This window comes from Xiphophorus hellerii, chromosome 11 (assembly GCF_003331165.1).
Source record: "Xiphophorus hellerii strain 12219 chromosome 11, Xiphophorus_hellerii-4.1, whole genome shotgun sequence".
NCBI classification, from domain to species: domain Eukaryota; kingdom Metazoa; phylum Chordata; class Actinopteri; order Cyprinodontiformes; family Poeciliidae; genus Xiphophorus; species Xiphophorus hellerii.
In genome coordinates this window covers 17,838,598-17,853,166 of record NC_045682.1, presented here as the reverse complement: position 1 = coordinate 17,853,166, position 14,569 = coordinate 17,838,598, and the positions used below count along the sequence as shown (strand labels likewise).

At 38.1% G+C, this 14,569-nt stretch overlaps 1 protein-coding gene across 7 annotated transcripts in view; it reads right to left on the bottom strand.

Annotated features, from left to right (window-relative positions):
• The window catches only part of abr (ABR activator of RhoGEF and GTPase), a 133,046-nt gene that overhangs the window by 57,347 nt on the left and 61,130 nt on the right, over positions 1 to 14,569 (bottom strand). For all 7 annotated transcript variants that reach the window (XM_032575608.1, XM_032575609.1, XM_032575610.1 and 4 more), the window contains 5 exons: positions 11,947 to 12,054; positions 9,042 to 9,102; positions 4,336 to 4,388; positions 2,269 to 2,409; positions 1,969 to 2,090 (listed from right to left, as the gene is read on the bottom strand). In XM_032575608.1, coding sequence (XP_032431499.1) covers positions 1,969 to 2,090; positions 2,269 to 2,409; positions 4,336 to 4,388; positions 9,042 to 9,102; positions 11,947 to 12,054 — 485 coding nt within the window. The remainder of the gene's footprint in view (positions 1 to 1,968; positions 2,091 to 2,268; positions 2,410 to 4,335; positions 4,389 to 9,041; positions 9,103 to 11,946; positions 12,055 to 14,569) is intronic.

The window sequence follows — 14,569 nt, the reverse complement described above, 5'->3', positions numbered from 1 at the left end:
CATTCATTATAGTGCCACACTTGCTCAGGCAGCTACTCAAGAGTGCATACATAAAGACTCCATGTTCATATTAACTTCGCAGCACGCATTGTCTTCATTATTTTAAGCAATTAAGCAAAATGAATGTGAGTAAAACACATTTAATGAATGACCATGTTGTAATCATTGCATGAATAAAACCTTCAGAATAACAGTTGTGTGGTTGCAAATCAAAGCAGCTTTCATCTGCATACAGTCAAATTACATAAATCCTTCAAGTATTTTGCTGAAATTTACTCAAAATCAACAGATCCCTGCACCTTTTAGCGCTAATGCATAATTGAGTCAGTATTCCTTACGTCTACTATGCTGCTGCCTCAGCCTTACTTGATGTCAAGTTAAAGTTTGTGACTGATGCAGAGTCATAAAAAGTCACATTTACTGTCATCCATCAGCACAAACATCGCAAAATTTCTTTCTGTTTCTAAAGTAGCTTCACAAAATAAGTGATTTTGATATTTTTTTTAAATACAATATACAGAATATTATTTTATTTTAAGTAGTACATACTAAATGTAGACACAGCTGTTTATTAATATTTTAACAGTTTGTTAAATGGTTTTATCAATATATTCTGGCACAACCAGCCCTTTGAGAAGATTCATGATCTTGAAGTCATAATCTCAGATGTTCTCAAAAGGCACATTCAAGAACACCAATGTCAAACACACTCTTTTGTCTACTTAGATTAAAAAAAAAAAAAATGCACTGCACTTTGTCAATGTAGTTAACTAAAGTTGCTAACAACCAGGTAATTCCTTTTTTTTAAACATAACATTACTATATTATAGATTATAAGAAGATGTCATTTTTTTCACAGTTTGTGTCCCTATGTCTAGTTCACTGTTTTGTCTGACATGGGAATAATTGAACCCCTTCGTTACCAGACATGGCAAGACATCTTGCCATATTTTCTACATCATGAACATGAATGATTATCAAATGACATAACAGAGATAATCTTGGAATTGAGCAGGATTAGAGGTCCCCAGTAATTTAACACAGGGTGATTGAGTTTCTGGATGATTGCTCTGCTCCATGTGTCGCTTGGAGGTGGCCTGCTGAGATAACGGCACAGGCCATTATTGTTGACTTTCAGCCGTGGTAGTTATGGCAACAATCGGAGCGGGGAGTGAGGGATGATGAGGACCACAAAAAGAAACAGTCAGGCTCGAAGGAGGAGAGATTTGTTTTGGTCACTTGCTTTTTCTGTAAAAGCAGCTCAAAATAAAAATGCCTTTTTTTTTTTTCTTTCTTTTTACATATTTGTTAAAACTGTCACTATTTATGAGCCAAATAATCTGTGAAAAATTCTTCCACCTCCTCCCAGTGGCCCTACCACCATCTGTGGAAATACGCCGCTCCCGGTCAGAAACAACCAATCAGAGCTGGGAGGAGGGTTTTAGCATACAGGCATTATTTCGCATTTGCTTGTTGTGAGAACAAAGGCTAATAGTGTATTTTTTAATGTTAGCATCATCAAAACGTCTGACTGGCAGAAGCTAAGAGAGACAAATCCTCCAACCTCAAAGTGAAATCATCAAGAAGAGGTTGAGATTTATGTTATTGGTTATTGAGAACAACTCAATAACCAATATTGAGTTATTGTAATAATAAATATATGTAAAATTACATATACACTGTAATAACTGTGTATATGTTATGTTCTAGCCAAAGGTTAAGCCTTTTTATTTTACATTTATTTGTGCAAAAATAAATGTAAAAAAAATATAAAATATACACATCACTTGTCACAGCTGCAGTCTGTGGATGAGACAGATTTTTAAGACCAAAATTCACTCTTTGTCAAGTTTGATTTTTTTCCAATGTCAGAGTGAGCCGAGTTCAAGTCTGAAGGCAGAGCTTTTCATTCGGCAGTTCCAGTAGGAGACTGGATCACAGTTTTTCAGTCTGACAGATGACACTCACCCCACAGCTGTCTTCTTCATCTTGGCACAGAGAAGCAGATCAGTGAAGAGGAAAACGTGCCGGAGCTTCCTGGAGCTTTCCGACACCTCCACCAGAAATCCATCCTTCACCAGCTGACGCGCCTGGAAGAACACCAGAGGTAAACTCCTACTGACAGATTAAAAACGCGCACAGGGTAGCAGGCGCTCACTTCAAAGGGAGGCATCATTTGAATAGACTCAGCTGTATTTGTGTGTGAATCCTGCGGTTGCAAAGGTTGTGGTTTTTTATTTATTTATTTCTTTTTAAAGTGCCACATACCTCTCCTTTAGGCGTAGTGACGGCAGTCCTGCGAGGGTCAATCTCCTCGTTGATGGAGGAGAGGAAGTTCTGAGAGATCCGCAGCGCGTCCTGCAGCAGAGGGAAGTCTGGGTGGTCCTTGGGCGTGTGCTTCAGCAGGTCCTGTTCCAGCCAACAAACAAATCAAACTATCTAAAAATGCATTCAGTCTTACTTTCTAGTTTTTAATTTCCTATCAAACAAGGAAAATGTTCACTAAAGTAATATCAGTTCCTTGTTTTTGATGATTCCTGATGACAGGACGGCCTGGAACAGCCTTCGCTCCAGAATGAGCGCCGCCAATTTTCCTTGCATGGTTAGCAGGCATGACAGCAGCATGAACTGAAAGCCGTTTCAGAGTGAAAGGCTTGTTGTTTCTCTGCCAGCTTTATGCAAGCATATGCATGTGAAGCACTCCCGTAACACAACCACGCGCACACACAGGCGTAAACTGCTTCCATGGCTGACAGTTTCTGAATAATGTTTGCTCATTTAAGGTGCAAGCCGGTTTGGGGCTGGAAACAACAAATCTGGGTTTCCCTTTCCAGTCACTATTAAAGATGCAGAAGCTGAAAAGACATCAACAATACCCTTAGAGAAGCAATTGTTGGGAAGGTTTATAAGACCATTTCCTGTGAGGTTGGTATTCTGTCAGTCTGAGCCAACAAAAGACCTCAAAGCCACATTGCAATACTCTACAAGCCTCAGACAGCTTGCTAAATACTAAACGTTCACAACAGGCATTCTCTTTTTTAAGAAAGTCTTACTACAACAGGCATACAACAGGCATTCAACAGGCATTCTCTTTCTTTCTTAAGAAAGAGAATGCCTGTTGTATAAATGAAAATGGAAGGATACCAAAGCTTGGAACATTGGCTGAATGAGCCACAAGATTTTCCTTTGGTCAGATAAGAACAAAGTATTTGACTCAGATTTCTGGGTCAAATACGAGGCCATCTTTCCAACAACAAAGGGTTGGAAAAAAGTGGGACTATCATTCCAAATATGGAAGATAATCTATAAAAGAAGGGTTGAAAAAAAAGAAAATTAAATTGTTGACAAATTCAGACCTAATCTTGATTAAGAACTGATGCATTGAGACGTCAAGAGAGGTCAAAGAACTGCAACAACCACTTCAAGTCTTTGTTGCTAAAGGATGCTCTACAATTAGAAGTGCACAGATTGCAGTTTTTTGGCCGATCAATTCTGATTTTGGTCAATTCCAATTTTTTATTCTCTGAAAAGTTGCCAAATTAGAGACAGATTGGGGTGACTATTATAAATGCACACGTGCAGACCTGACCTATTGGGCTGAACTGTCAGTCACTCTTACAAAAGAGCAAAAGTAGACAGTGGTTGATTTTTTTAGATGTTGACCGCAGTAGAGTAGATTGGTGGAAAAGATCAAATTCAGATGCAAGTATCGGCCGATTGTTGATCTTCCATAATTAGGGAAATCGGGGCCGAATTAGCGGAGCACCCCTGTCTAGAATCGAGTTTTAAAAAAATCGTACTGACTGGTAAGTTTTTTCCTTACACAAAAGTTGAGCCATTTTGGTTCCATTAATAATAACAACAGTGTCGATTTGGCCTTTGAACACTTGACTAAGATTCATATAATCTTAAAAGCTGGTAAAGACCAGAATCCCCAAGACTGCTTCGTATAGTTTGTATTTTATGGAATCTTATGTTATAGAATGACACATAGTAGTGCATATCTGTGAAATGGGAGGGAAACTACAAAAGAAAAATATGATAGGATTTTATTTCAGGGTGTAAGAGTAAGTGGGAGCTGAATAAACACCCACACAGCTTCACAATAAAAGTATCTAGCCATTTATCATTTCCCTTCCACTTTACACATGCGCCCCATTACAGTTCAGGGTTGACAAAATGTAAAAATGTCAAAGTTGTGTGAAAACCTTCACAAGACACTGGAAAAACTTTAGCTAGGAGCACGATACGAGTTTGTGTTTATTGTTATAACCCAGCGCACAATTTAAGTTGGCTGCTCCTTTAAGGCCGTGGAAGTTACTGTGGTGCACTCACATGAAGGACCAGGGTGCTTCTGGTTACACGGTCAATCGGCTTGTAAAGAAGATCTGTGGGTTAGAGAAGACGGAGAGTCTGAGTCAGCGCAGACACACAGTGGGTCACAGACCTGGAGCTCAGACAACAATAAATACACAAACCCAGCTCACAGAGTTAAACGAGAAAATCTTACCAAAAAAAAGATATTTTCCATGTGGGGGTTAAGAAAAGACATTTCATTGATTGTTTCTTCCTAAGTTTGTGCACTAGTAAATAGTAATTCTGCATAGTGAGGTTGCTATGATCTAAACTAAACACAGAACTAAAAAAGCAGTCATTCTAAGGAAAAGAAAACACAACACATCTATAAAAAGTGCTATAAGACTGAGACATCCCCTGATCGCCGCTCTCGGCTGGCTTCTCTAGGGTTGGCTTTGCTGCTAAGGTGGTGAAACAGCAGCAGCAGGTGGCATACATGACCGCTGGAGGTAAAACACTCCCACAGATGCAGCAAAATGTAAAGATGGAGGGAATAGAAACAAAGTCACGTTAAGGAGAAAAGAGAAATGGTAGGTGGTATAAACATGAAAAAAACAAAAACAAGCCAACTCTGGATGTAGAACATGACTGTTTCTCATTTTTAATGTCTAAAATATATTTTTTCCAGAATCAAATTTTTCAAATTTCTCTATTCTTTTTATTTTTTTGCCAATGCTGAGGCATTAATACTAAACCTGACGATGAATTAAATGGAAGATGTTTCTACAGTGATAAGACATTGGAATGGACGGACGTCCGATCAAAAAGATGGATGAATGGATGGATTCAACATTTAGATAATGTGGATGACGTTTGGAAACATAAATCTTTGTCGATGAGAAACACTTCAGTGAAATTCCCAACATTTCCAGATTGTTTATGAAAGCTGCTATACAGAGAAAAGAAAAAACAAAAACAAAGACATTTTCATGACCCCAGTCCTATGGACTCCCACACTGCAGTCCAGCTTCCAGAAGCCACTAAATAAAAACGTCAAAGCTGCCTCACCCTCATATTACAGCCTGTGTCACATGACATTGTCGTGAATTATAATGCTACAGCATCAAGGGCAGAAACAAATGGAAAGCAGCTAATGCTGTTCCACCCAGGAAAGAAGCTAATCTCCATTTCAGAAATGAAAAAGTTACAATACATTTGAGGCCCGAGGGAAGAAAACTAGCCAAGTGAAACAGAGAAGAAGCTTCTGCATGCAGGGAGGGTTGTTCCACTCAGGCAGAGAGCAGGACCACTACGCTTTGCTTCAACTACAGTCCTTTAGCTGTGCAGCACAACAGAAACATTTTCTCTTTCTCTTGTTTATGCCATTTGCCTACTTCCTCCACAACGAGGCACAAAAGAGTGAAAGCAAAACATCCCTCCTTATCTGCTGATGGGACTTCCATCTATTCACTCCTCACTAAAATATGCCCACACAGCTACTGTTTAATACTAATGAGACTCAGCAAGAGAGCTGTGCAGATGTTCTTTGAAGTCTCTCCACCCTGTGATCATGAATGCAGCCCCTGTCAATTGTTGTGGCTCAGTGAAGCGATGTCGCCACCTCCAAGAGGGCTTACTACACATCCTGTACGGACTGCCAGGGCAAAGAATATTTAATTGTGTGTGTGAGTCACACACACACACAGAGAACAGACGCTGCAGGAAATATCAGATGACTTTAGGCCACTTTGTATACAACAAAATATCTGTGGAAGTCAGACAGGTTAACTGTGAGTGTAAAGTAAGACATGAGCTTCAGTAGATCATGTCCAGGGCTGTGTTTGTTCTGAGGTTGTGTTTAGGTGTAGCAATACTGATTTGCTACACCAAAAATACATTATAATTTATTCAGGATTTATTTATCTGCAGGATTCAGCAAGTCAAATTTAAGATTTTTCAGACCTTTTTCAAAGCCACATTGAATGAAATTTGAGACTGAAAAAATATAAATATTAAGGCCAAGCCTAGCAAAAACTGAATTTTCTGGGATTTGTGTGGCTCTTGGCAGAGACACTGCATATGACTCACTACAGCCTTGAAGGTGCAGTATGTAATTTTTATTTTAAAAAAGGTTTTTTACATATTTGTTAAAACTGTCACCATGCCATGACAGTTTGCAATGAGACAGATAATCTGTGAAAAGATCAATCTCCTCCACCTACATTCTGTGCTATTATTGACATCTGAAGAAATGCACCACTTCCAACCAAAAACAACCAATCAGAGTTCGGAGGCGGGTCTTAACGCTGTCAATCAACATCACATACTCACTGGTCAATGTGTTAATGGTGGAGAACCAACTTACCGTTACAGGATAAATGCTTATCCACCCTTATCGGTGACCATGCAAACTAGCCTAGCATTCGCAACAAGATCCTCTCATGGGGAAAAGCTGCTGTGAGCACTGCCACGTAAGTTTGTGATTGACAACGCTAAGACCCGCCTCCGAACTCTGATTGGTTGTTTCTAGTTAAAACTGGGAGCATGGGAGAAGGCAGAGGAGCGCAATTTTTTCACAAATTATTGTCGCATATCATACTGTCATGACATTGTGACAGTTTCAACAAATATGTAAAAAATATATATTTTGTAAATATGGTTTTTATATGGTTCAAACATTTAGTTGCAGTTGTGCATAACAAAGATAAACATCTTTGAATAAGGAATTAGACTGCAAAGATATGACAATAAAATGAAAAATAACACAAAAAGTAAATAATTTCACACAAAGCAACTTTGATCAGTTATTTTGTCTCTTTATGTTATATGAACAGAGACAAACAGCTCATTTTTCAGAGGGTAGTTTTTAATGTAAACTAGGGATGTTCCGATCTGATATTGACACCAGAAATCAGTTCGTTCTCAGACAAAAAACAAGTATTGGATTATATCGGCGTAAATTTAAAATTTCCGATATAAGAATGCCGGTGGAATCATTCTGCTCCAGCATTTAGTCTGACCCAGGATTCCTGTCCAGCAGCTCTTGCGTCCCGCATGCAGATCCACTGGTTAATAATAAATGGATCACTTGTTCTCATACATGTTTGAGTAATATCACTAAAGCATTTTCTAACATTCAACACTACGAAATAAGTAATAAAAGTGTGTATGATTCGTGCTGATATCGCATCGGGTTAATATCGGTATCGGACAATACTCAAAGCTGAGATATCGGTATCGTATCAGAAGTGAACAAGTTGAATCTGGACACTCCTGATCTAACCTAAGCAAACAGAGAACCTGACCACAATACCTCTGGGAACCAAATATATTTACAGTGAGTTTGAATAATTTAATAGCAAAGTTGAAAGTGTTTCAAACCGGAAAATGTTTAATTACTGCCACATTTATTGAAGTAAATAAATCTACAATAACATTCAAATTGTTTTGCTCTCATCTCATCAATGCTGCATTTCCAAAAATGACTGAACAAATAATGTTATATTTACTTACAAACTAGGCAGGGTGACAAAACATAATGAAACAGGAAGAGGTGGATGTAAGAAAGGAATCCTCCTGATGCCTCAAAATTAATAACAGAGGCTATTTTAGTTGCTGACAACCCCTGATTGTTGGGGGATATGCAGTAGCTGCATGCTACATCACTGTACATATAATGAAAGAGCATACAAACTGCATAAGCATCAATAAATAATAATAAAGTGCAGCCAGAGCACAGAGTACAAGAATAGACCGATAAAACAGTTTCTCTACATTGAGAAAGTGTCATTGGCAATACATGAATTAATTACTTCCCAGGTATCATGTAATACATTTTACAGCACATTAGGGTTCTTTCTCTCTCCCTTATAGAAAACTACCCTGAGGCAGAATGCTCAATGCAGCAGCATTTAGTTTGCAAGGTGGAGACAAAGTACAGCCAGATGTACCACACACTTATTCACTCACATCGACACACCATTACTTTTTCCTACATTGTTTTTAGGTCAGTATACTCAGAAAATCTGAATCTCTTTAAGAAACACACAGAAATTAATCTCTAAAGAACAATAATTACAAAGTCCAGCACACATAACAGCTTTAAAAGAAACTTCCATTCTCTCCGCAATCTTTAGCAAAGCAGTTTAAACGGAACAGGCAATGTCAGTAAATAAAAATGAAAGCGCAATAAAAAAACATAAACAACTATTAATTAAGTGCTCCTACTTCATTGCTCAATCCTATTTCACCCATTAACTACAGGATCCCAGAGGTACAAGAAAAAAAGAAGAGAAAAATAACACTCCGTTGAAGTCCAGTGGCTCATTTCATGCGGTCTTTACCGGATCTGCAGCTACAACACAGTCTGAGCACCAGCAGAACCGCCATATCCCTCTTCTGCTCTTCTGACTCTCCGCTCCAGATCACTGCCTCCCTTCTCAGGCACACAGGCAGCAGAGGAGCGAGCCAGTGAGAGAGTGTGTGTGTGTGTGTGTGGGGGTGTGTGTGGGTGTGGGTGTGGGTGTGTGTGTGTGTGTGTGTGTGTGTGTGTGTGTGTGTGTGTGTGTGTGTGTGTGTGTGTGTGTGTGAGAGAGAGAGCAGGTTCACACATACAACGGTTTGACTCCTGATGCCCACCGGCTGCATAAACAAGCAGGAAGGACAAGACTGGATTCCCTTTCACAACCCAGGCAGATATAGACACACTCTGGAGCGTAAAAGAACAGGAAACACACACTACTCACCCTCCATAGAACTTTTTGTGGAGGAGTCTTTGGAGTCTTTGGGTCCTTTCACGCTAACAGTCTGGACAGAAACAGGGAAAAAGAAAAATATGATTAAGAAATATGAATCTTAAGATGTTTACTAAACTGCTAACAAAAACTAGAACCACACTGGACTGATTATAAGACAAGAAGGACCAAAGTGAAATAAAAGAAATATACAATTACCAGTTTTTATGTAATGTCGCACTGTGCAGTACTTACTTGGCACTGATCTGTGATGAGCAAGTTAAATTTTATTTTTTTCTATTCATCAAATCATCAGAACAAAGAACTTAAGAACTCCCACCATTGTTTTGGTCTTTAACTGCATCAACCAGCAAAATGTACTTTTATGATGCATATTTCTTTCAGTAAAAAGCAGACAATGAAACATTTGATGAATGAATTATGGTAATATGATAATACTTCAATTTTCTGCTCAGTTCAAAAGTAATGTCTCATTCAAACACAGTTGGGCAACATGAAAAAGAAAACAATCCTTACATTTTTCTGCATTAACATGGTTTCAAATAAAAAATCGAGTTTAACAATCATATCAGATAAAAATAAGTAATAAAACCTGAAGAACTAATGAGATTTACCTTCAAAGATTCCCTTAAGAATTGCAGAACTTTATGGATTAATGACTTTCTCTACTAGCAAGTCAAGTGAAGTGAATTTGAAAGGCCTGATCAGAGCATGTCTACATCCTGTATCAGTGGATGTGGATTAAGTGCAACTGGAAGTCTCTTCCTTTTTGAGGAAATTAATTTGTTGAGATTTCCTCCACAGCCAACCGCAGTTAGCATTTACTAGAAGCTAAACCACAGTTAAGGAATATTTTATATTGCTTCTCTTCAGTGTTTCTAACTACAGGGTTAAAATATAATATAATCTTGTTGCTGGACTTTGTACTCGTCTGTTTGTGTTGCACCTCTGGCCCAATGACAGGTGGAAATTACCCTGTGCAAACCAGTGAGCATAAAGCAGGTATAAAATATGGATGGATGGATAAATATTTGTCCATCCACACCTAGCGTGTCTGTATTTTTAGCACAATATTGATCGCAAGAGCCGCAGGACATTGAACACGACGAGGCTTCAGAGTAGTGATAGGAGCTCAGAGAACAGCCTCAGTTCACATGAACAGATAGTGAAATATGCTTCCAAAATTCAAATCAACAAGGTCTGGTTTTAGGGTAATTGATGATTATGATCCATCAAGCTTTTCACATGTCAAGTCTTTAAAATGTGGGGAGTAATATTTATTAGGAATGGCTCAATCTGATCCTGATGAAGGATTTTTCCTTTTTAAATCAGGCTTATTTGTATTGTACATTTCAGTAACAAAGCAGTTCAAAGTTCTTTACACCTTAAAACACAATATAGTAACCAATTATGAAACAACCAAAAAACATTAAATTTTTTCAAATGCCATAATCAAAATCATCAAGGAAATATACATCTAATATATGTATCAATGTTCCAGCATTTACTAATAAAAGGCAATGCTAAACAGATGGATTTTTTAGCTTGATTTAAAGGAACTCTGTGTTTCAGCAGCTTTGCTGTTTTCTAGACGCTTATTCCCAAATTTTAAGTGGATAGAAGCTGAATTCTGCTTCACCATGTTGGTTCTGGTTCTTGGGATACAGCACAGACTAGAACCAGAAGACCTGAGTAATTTGTAAACATAGTTCCCCACATCTGATTTTAGTATACTGCTGCTCGTTGTGTCAGCTGCACAGCCAGGAAGTTATGTTGAAATGCTTTTGAACAGCCAATTTCTAAAGATTGTGGCCCATTTTCGTGTGAACAGCTAAAATAAACCACACACCCCATGCTCACAATGACAGAGACTCTGCTCTGTAAGTTCTGTGTCCATGATTAACAGCAAATAACAGCAACAAGTCATATCAAAATCAAGACGAGATATTCTGAAAGTACATATTTACACATACATACATACTGTATACTGTTTGCATATTTTTTGAAACTGTCATGATGTTGTGATGGTATGATATGAGACAGATAATCTGTGGGGGGAAAAGAAAGTGTGAATTAGAACCAACCAATCAGAGCCAGGAGGCGGGTCTTAGCACTCGTCAATCACAATCTCATGCTGCCATTGCTTTGTGCTACGCTACAACTTTTCCCCATCAGCAGATCTCGTTCTGAATGCTAGGCTACTTAGCATGGCCACTGATGACGGTGGATGAACGGTTTTCCTGTAACGGTGAGCTGTTTCTTCGCCATTAGCACATTTAGCAGCGAGTATGTGATGTTGAGTGACGGCGCTAAAACCCGCCTCCTGGCTCTGATTGGTTGTTTTTGGTCGGAAGTGGTGCATTTCTTCAGATGTCAATAATAGCACAGAGTGTAGGTGGAGGAGATTGATCTTTTCACTGATTATCTGTCTCATTGCAAACTGTCATCACATGGTAACAGTTTTAACAAATATGCAAATAACATAGTTTTTAATAAAGTCACATACTGCAACTTTTAACTGTTGTCATGTCTGTTAATGTGTCCATGTATGGGTCAAATAGTTCAACCATATGACTCACACAGGTAAGCTCATGTTCCTCATACTAAGAGCACATTTCCCCATAACAGCTGTTCTCTGAATGAAAACTTTATTTGCTTCCCTTCTTTGTTTCTGTTCATCATCACCTAAGTGAGAAGGGTTTGTAGGAGCCGAGACAAACAAGAGACGCGTTTACTGTCCAATCAGTGATGTAGAAACCTATAAAAGTTGTTGTTCACACACAACAGAGTTTTTAATAAACGTTACAGTACATAAGCCAATGGCTGCTGCAGACATGTTACATGTTTGTCTGCCCACCGATACTTTTACTGTAAAGAGAAACAAAAAACAACTAACCTCAGATATCTTCTGGAAAAAGTTGTTGGCCTGACTGCATTTCTCCGCCGTCTCCAGCGCGTTCTTGTAGTTGTCCACAAAGGCCTTGTAAATTCCCAGCTGGCTGGCCTAAAGCGGGACGGAAAAAGAGATAAGTCAGAAAAATATAAAGGGACCGCAAGAAACCAAAAGGTGTAGGACTATCAGAAAAAAAAGTTTTATTTATGTCTTAAGGGATATGTAGTCAAATTCAAGTAAGCATTTCAAGTCAATTTTTTTTTTTTTTTTGCCCGGTAACTACTAGTTACCAGGCGCCTCAATCACCTTGAGTCACAGAACGCAATGAAGATATGAGTACGACTCAAATTTTTGCCTGACATAAAAATCCCAACAGGAAAAGAAAAAAACATAAAACTACATAAAATATATGAGATTAAATAGTCCTATAAAGAAAAAAATGTAAGATCTGTGATTTACGTATTTTAGTCCAATTTACTTTTTAAAATAACGTTCAAGACATTTCAATGCCTTAATTTTTGTTAGATGATTTTAAGACTTTTTAAGGATGCACAGACACAGATTATTACCATCCTGTCTGGCATGAAGGCTTAAAAGTAAATAAAAATAAACACTAACAGTCAACAAATCCCCTTCACAACCCCTTAATGTCCAACCACTGGTAGATATGAGCTTTCCCTTCACTGAAAGAGTCTCTGTCTTTCTCTCCCCATCTACTAGCAGCCCCACTCTGCTGCACCGTGTGTGCATTGTAACACAAGCTGCAGACCAGCAGTGCGTACATATGCACTCTGCTGCAATTTAGCTTGAATGCAGAAGCTGGAGAGTTGACTGCACTCTATCAAAGCAATGGGAGTGGATTTAACTGAACAGAGTGAATCAGAGGCTATTGTTACTTTTGTTCCTAAACTCCCCATCTTATCTTCATTTCCTCCCATCTCTCTTCTAGACACAAAGCGTTGCACATGTATTGAAATCCCTGCAACTTTTACATTTTGTCATGTCGCAAAAACAAACGTCAGAGGACTTTGTTAGCTGTAAACAAAGCAATAAAATGTACCACATAATTTAGATGGGGATAAGGTTCTGAAAAGGTTTAGCTGCAGAAATCGACAGCTCAGGTCGATAATTATTAATCCTGCACCCCATAAATCAGGATGTGATGGAAAAGTGGCAAACAGAAAGTCACTGGTGAAAGAAAGTCATAAGTAGTACTGTGTGCTTTTCTATCGCATAACATTTCAATACACATTTGGTCTTTTTCAGCACGAACAGAAAAGCTTTTACTCAGTCAATAAGTTCAATATTTGAACCCAAAAACCAGACAAATAAGGATTCAATCCTCATTATCACAGAAAGAAGTGAGTTTTTGCGCAACGTTGGAAGGAGAAGAGAAACTTCCAGAAATAGAAGGAGTGGGAAGCACAAACAGATATAAATTCACAACATTTCTTCAGTCATTCACGTTGATTCGGCACATTGTGACAAAGTGTCCGGAATGGGAGGAAACCCACGGCGCTCCAGGGAAAACTGCAACACTTCACGCAGCCGGTCAGAGTGGCAGGTAAATAATGAGGGAATGTGGGAGCAGTGTTGTCCACAAACACATAAACAACTATTTATAGTTTCAGCATTTGACCTGCTGATCAAAAATCAGCTATTTGCACTCACTGGCCAATCTCTTCAGAAACAATTTATGGGATTGTGATCCAATTGAGACACAAGAAACAAGCAACAAATTGAAATACTGAACACCATGGCTGCAGAATGGATGGTGATCATGTGTTGCTCTTAGTGGTAGGGAATCCAAAAACAGCAGTCGTGTTGGGACACACCATAGTTCATTTCTATCCTTATCACAACCATATTAAACTCAACATCATTTAATTATTGCTACAACTAACAATTATTTTAGTAGTCGATTAGTCTGATGATTAATTGATTAATCGGCTAAAAGATTTTGGGAAATTCAACAGATTTAACCTCATGAGTTTATTTTATACAATGTTAGAAATACATAAGAAAATGAAAATGAACAAATAATTCAATCCCCTTTTTTAAAAAAGTAATTTCCTAAAATGCAATAACATGGCATTACATTAGTGTTTCTTTGATCGTTATAGATAAGGATGCATCTGCAGCTAAATAGATAAGCCAAAGCTGCGCCACTTGAGGAGTTCTAGGTAAAACATATTTACCAAAAACAAAGTTTAAATGTGAAATGTATATATTTTTTATAACATTTTGGTTAAATTACTGCTCTGACTGTATTGTTTTTTAAGCAAATTACCTTTTTAAGTCTAAATACTCCAGTTAGTGATGATCTAATTACGAAATTAGTTGATTTCAATAATCAATTAATCACGATTAATGCAATTAATTGATCTGATTAATTGTTTCAGCCCCATATTAAGTGTAAACTTAATGTAAACAAACAGAGAGGAATTCTTGATCTACATCTTGACTAAAATATAAACTCTGGGTAGGTACAGTGCCTCTTTACACTTTGAGGTTTTGGAGCATTATTCTTTTCTTTAGGTCTTATCTACATGCAAATACCACTGTCCCATTATAATTGAGGATTTTACTGGATTTGTAGAGTAAAAAAACAAAACTATAACTTTGG